This window comes from Vigna radiata, chromosome 10 (assembly GCF_000741045.1).
Source record: "Vigna radiata var. radiata cultivar VC1973A chromosome 10, Vradiata_ver6, whole genome shotgun sequence".
NCBI lineage: Eukaryota > Viridiplantae > Streptophyta > Magnoliopsida > Fabales > Fabaceae > Vigna > Vigna radiata.
Genome location: NC_028360.1, coordinates 4,821,924 through 4,827,823, shown reverse-complemented (window position 1 = coordinate 4,827,823; position 5,900 = coordinate 4,821,924). Strand labels below are relative to the sequence as shown.

At 34.8% G+C, this 5,900-nt stretch overlaps 1 protein-coding gene across 2 annotated transcripts; it reads left to right on the top strand.

Annotated features, from left to right (window-relative positions):
* The first annotated feature begins 253 nt into the window (after positions 1-253).
* LOC106775832 (protein ETHYLENE INSENSITIVE 3-like) lies at positions 254-3,612 on the top strand. Of its 2 annotated transcripts, XM_014663043.2 has the most exons (2): positions 254-477; positions 1,301-3,612. In XM_014663043.2, exon 2 carries the CDS (start codon positions 1,435-1,437, stop codon positions 3,301-3,303), a length of 1,869 nt encoding a protein of 622 aa, XP_014518529.1. In that variant the 5' UTR covers positions 254-477; positions 1,301-1,434; the 3' UTR covers positions 3,304-3,612.
* The last annotated feature ends 2,288 nt before the right edge of the window (positions 3,613-5,900 follow it).

Genomic DNA, 5,900 nt, shown 5'->3' with positions numbered 1-5,900 from the left:
TATGCTCTTTTATTAAGGTGTGACATTTTAAAAAAAAATATTTTCTATAAGAAAAGTAATTTATTGAAAAATAAAAATGGAATAAACTTAACATAAGAGGTGTCCCATATAAATGAAAATAAACAAATAAATAAAATTGCTAAATTTTACTATAGTTTAATTTTTTTTTCTAATTTTTTAAATAACGCCAAGAATATCTGATTTGAAAAAATAATTCACCTATGTTATAAATATTGTTCCACATTATAGGTTTAAACCCTCCCGTCACCCACTATCTTCACATTCACCTTGGACTACCCGCCACTATGGCAATAAAACCGGGATGAAGTTTAACTCTTTGTCCCTTTCCTCTTTCTCTCTTCTCTCTCTTTCTTCCCACCTTCTCTGCTGAAAGTCTCTACACAAACCATCTTCTTTTTCTTCTTCTTCTTCACTTATTGACTTGTGGCAACCTAGGACGCTTCTCTGCATCTTCTGGTAATGTTCTGTGCACTTCATGTTGTGCTTACCCTTTTGACTGTTCAACTCCTTCTTGCTGTCTGGTTGGTCAATCAGATTCGTGGGTTTGAGTTGTTTTTTCTTTGTTATTATTTGGGGTATATGGCAGTTTTGCTCCCTTTTAATGACATATGATGAAAAAGTTTTTTTTTTTTTTTTTCCTTTTCATTTTACTCATAATGTTGGAAGGTCTCTCTTTTCTTAGAGTGGTGTTCTAGGGGGTACTAGCTTGATAGTTATCCTCATCAATTAAATACTTTCTGTATTGTGTCTGACAGCTGCAACTTTTCAAGCTGGATTTATGACAATCTTCTGAATTTTTCATTTATTGTGTTTGTTTGCATAGGAATAGTCATTTATTGTCTGTACTATTGTTTCTTTTGCTTTCATGTTTGATTCGTTGATGAACTGGATCTGTGGAATTAGGATTTCCCTGATCTATTTGTTTTCATCAAATTTCATGCCTGAGAAGGCTACAATTGTGATTGCAGCTTTTAAGAGCTCAAAAGTTGACTTTGTAGCCAAAAGTTTTTCAAAGCCCTATTTTCCTGTTAGCTGTAACTTGTATCCTTCTATCAACTTTTTTGTAATGATTTCTTCGGTGATTAGTAACTTGAGATTATTTTATTCATGTTTTTAGCCTATATTAATTTTTTAATTGATAATCTTAGCATATTGAAACTTTGTGTCTGCTATATGTAACTCGGAGATATGTGTGCATATTTTATGAAGTACTGATTTCTTCATCTGGACAATATCTGGTTATTGCAACATGTCGATTGTTTTGTGTTGTTGTTGGCAGGTGCGGAGGCCTTTAAAATCGAAGAATTTGTTAACTTGAATTGGTGCACAGTGGTAGAGTGTAAAATTTGAAATCTATCACACCACTTTCAGTGTGAAACGCTTTTTGGTTGGATCCATATCTTTCCACGGAAGATGATGATGATGATGTTTGATGAGATGGGGTTTTGCAATGATTTGGATACTGTCACTGCGACCCTTGGAGAAGAAAATATTACCACTGGGCAAGCTGATCCAGAGGCCATAGTTGAGGATGATTTTAGTGATGAAGAAATTGGAGTAGATGAGCTTGAGCACCGGATGTGGAAGGACAAAATGCTTCTCAAGAGATTGAAGGAGCAAAGTAAATCCAAAGAAGGAATCGATGCCGTGAAGCAGAGGCAGTCTCAAGAACAGGCAAGGAGGAAAAAGATGTCCAGGGCTCAAGATGGAATCTTGAAGTACATGCTGAAGATGATGGAGGTTTGCAAGGCACAAGGATTTGTTTATGGGATAATCCCCGAGAAGGGTAAACCAGTGACAGGAGCATCTGATAATCTTCGTGAATGGTGGAAGGATAAAGTGAGGTTTGATCGAAATGGACCTGCTGCTATAACAAAGTACCAGGCTGATAATGCTATCCCTGGAAGGAATGATGGATGCAATTCGATTGGTCCAACTCCACATACCTTGCAAGAGCTGCAGGACACAACCTTGGGTTCTCTCTTGTCAGCACTCATGCAACACTGTGATCCTCCTCAGAGGAGGTTTCCCTTGGAGAAGGGTATTCCTCCACCATGGTGGCCCACAGGAAATGAAGTATGGTGGCCACAAATTGGTTTACCTAAAGATCAGAGTCCTCCTCCTTACAAGAAGCCCCATGACCTAAAGAAGGCATGGAAAGTTGGTGTTCTGACTGCAGTTATAAAGCACATGTCCCCAGATATTGCCAAAATTCGGAAGCTTGTGAGGCAGTCTAAGTGCCTTCAGGATAAGATGACAGCCAAGGAAAGTGCAACCTGGTTGGCAATCATCAATCAGGAGGAGGCCTTGGCAAGAGAGCTTTACCCTGATTATATTCCCCCATTAGCCTCTGGTGGAGGGAGTGGATCTTTGGTGGTCAATGATGGCAATGAATATGATGTTGAAGGGGGTGAGGATGAGCCTAACTTCGATGTGGAAGAGAGGAAACAGGAGAATATTCACATGTCCAATCTGGGGATGGAGAGAATGAGGGGAACTATGAGTGTTCAGCAGCCCTCTTTTTCTATCAAGGGAGAGGCAGTTACAACAAATTTGGATCTTCTTAGGAAGAGGAAGGCCTCTAATGACTTTAACATGATGGATTTGAAGATTTACACATGTGAACAGCCTCAATGTCCTTACAGTCAAGTTCAGCTTGGTTTCCCTGATAGAATTTCTAGAGACAATCATAGGTTAATTTGTGCATTCAGAGGTCCTTCAGATTTTGGGGGTCCAAACTTTCATGTTAATGAGGTAAAGCCAGTGATATACACCCAGTCCTTTGTTCCACCCAAGTCTACTGCTCAGTCTGCTAACATGGCCCCGTCTGTAATTGATCTCACTGGACTTGAAGTTTCAGAAGATGGCAAGAAAAGAATCAGCGACCTTATGACTAACTACGATACAAACGTTCAGGGCAACAAGAACATGAGTTCATGTAATCGTGTAGCTGGCGAGGTTTTGAACTTTCCTCAGCATGGCATGCAGCAGCATCAACAGGACAACTTCATTCGCGGTCGAGGAATCACTATGGAAGGAAACGTCTTTGACGAAGCTACCATGTCAAATAATCATCATACTTTTGCAAGAGACGAATGCCAATTTGACCGGTTCAAAGCTTTGAATAGCCCCTTTGAGACCAATCACAACAACAACAGTAACTTTCATTCCATGTTTGGGTCCTTTTGTGATTTGGCATCATTTGATTTCAAGGAGGATATGCAAGGAGTAGGAATGGATGCTCTTCAGAAACAGACAGATTTTTCTGTATGGTACCAGTGAAAGTGACAAGTGGAATCAGGAAGCTCAAGCTCATTGTTGTGAACTTTTATTTTCATGTGAAGTTCCTTCAGCTTAAAGTTTTCTTCACATGTAATTCTATAGGCCTAGAGCTAGATATTATATGCTTATATGCTTTACAGGTCTAGTGTTTGTTACAATAAAAAACTTACATATATGCTTTGTGTGCTTTTCATCAGCCTAGCCTTCTGTTACTTATACCATGTAAGACTGTGATATAAATAAGACTTGAATGTTCTTCCAAATTTTGGTTTCACGAATCTAAAATGTGTGACCCAGTTGAGGGAAAAATTGTGGATTGGATGAAAGGTTTGTCCTTTATGATGACATTTGATTATGCTTATCCTTTCCCATGTGAGAATGGCCCCCCAGAACAGTTGTTCGGCTGATGCCAAGTTGAATTCCATTTGGGTTGCGTGTTGATGCTGTGTGGTGGGACCACACTGTTATGATGTTTTGATGTGTGATTGGTCCATGAAAGAGCAAAGGGGTTTTCATTGTTGAAGATTGAAGACCAATGAATGTGGGTTTTCATAGACAGCGAAAGGGCAATCTCATGAATTGGCTAAGGCGGCTGAACACATGCACAGTGTTTATCTCTCAGTGCCTACTTTTTACCCTTTTCATTGCTAAAATGTCATGACATCAATTTTATACTGGACCTACTTTTTTCTGCTATTGGAGGCCACTGTGTGGTTGAAGATAAGTGTGGTGCAGAAAGCACTAGAGGTATCGAATTTAGTGAATAAACTTTTTTGAAGAATGTGCTGTGGATGATAATAGCACGTGTTGAAAAAAATTGCTCCAATGCAATGCGTGAAACCTGAGTTGACTCTAAAAATGAAAAACGTTTTCTTTTTAGTATTTGAACCAAAATCTATTCCAGAATTCACTATAGACATTACAAACTTAATTATAGATTCTATCACAAGTCTCATCATAGGCTTTATCATAAAAAAAACTTTAATTAGAAACTTTCGATTAATTATATAATATAAATTTTGTTGAGACGAATATTTATATTTAAAAGTATAGTGTAGGCATTCCACCAACCGACACCTAGATTTAGTGGTAAAGGTTAAAATCAACAAAAACATATTTTTCATTAATTTCTCAAGAGTTTCTGGTCTGTAGGAACAATTCAGAATATCTATCTACCTTCAGATTGAGCTGTCGTAAAATAAAAAACTGCCTCTATTAATATCTTTTTAATTTTTTTTATGTAAATTTTCACTGTTCTTTTACTACTATTATATTAGAAAAAACAAATATAGTAATTTTTTATCTATAATTATTTTTAAAATTTTATTCTTTGCTAATATATTTTTAAATTCAAATAATTATTCATAATAGAAAATAATTTTTAACTTTATACTTTCAATAATCATTTTGGAATTTAAATAATTATTTTTAATAAAAAAATGTTTATATAACAAAAAATTACAATTTTTATAAAATAATTTTATAGTTTAATAAATTTTTGCTTGTAAAGAGTAAATACACGTGTGCACATGATTTTACTAGTTAATTATAAAGAGAATTTTTTGTCTAATTGTTCGTATACATAATTTGTTGTTAATCTTATTTTTATTAATATATTTCATTTTATTACTTTGTTATTTAAATTTTGTAATAATTTTATTAAATTAAATTAATTATTTATAATAGAAATGTTATGTATAATATATATATATATATATATATATATATATAAATAAAAGGTTATTATAGTTATTTCATACATAACTATAATATCAAATATACATATATAAATATAAAGTCCTATATCTTTAATAGTAATATTACACCAAGTGAGAAATATAATATTGTTTTTTAAAGATTAATATAGACAGGAAACTAAATTATCTACTTCTAAGTTTTAGCACCACTCTCGTCTTACATTCAATCTACCAAAGCATCCTCATTTGCTCATACCATTAAGTGATCATTACAAAGGAAAAAGACAATAGACAAATACACAAAGATGAAAGGGTAAACTAGTGTTCAAAAAGAAACATCATAAAACCATTAAAAAAAATGTCATAGTAGTTGAACATGTATAAGATACTACCATAATGAAAACGTACATACATTTGACTCTAGACTCAATTATTTGGATACGTGCTTTGAGATGGAGCTTCATTGTAGATGTGCACCCATAGTATTATTTATACTTTGTGGAGTTCTAAATATAGGGGTTATCACCCAACTACTCACGAGATTAATCTTTTACACCTAAGACCAAAAGTCAAGGATAAAAACTTCTTGTCATTCTCTCCTCCACCCTTATTCATCTCTATATGAGTTGAATGGCTCATGATATCTACTTTCTGAACTTTCATATGTCAAAGCTCACACTAAACAACACCACAACCAATTCCTCCTTGGATCGGTTCCAATCATTCTCATATCACATGATAAACCAACCATTGTTTTAACATTTACTTAATCACACATATTAAATCCGTCATAAAAATTATATGCAAATTTAGTTAAAATTATGATATCTTCACTTAGCCACAATATTTTCTCACTCAGTGAATAGGGTCTGACGACACACTCGCTTAACCACCAAATCT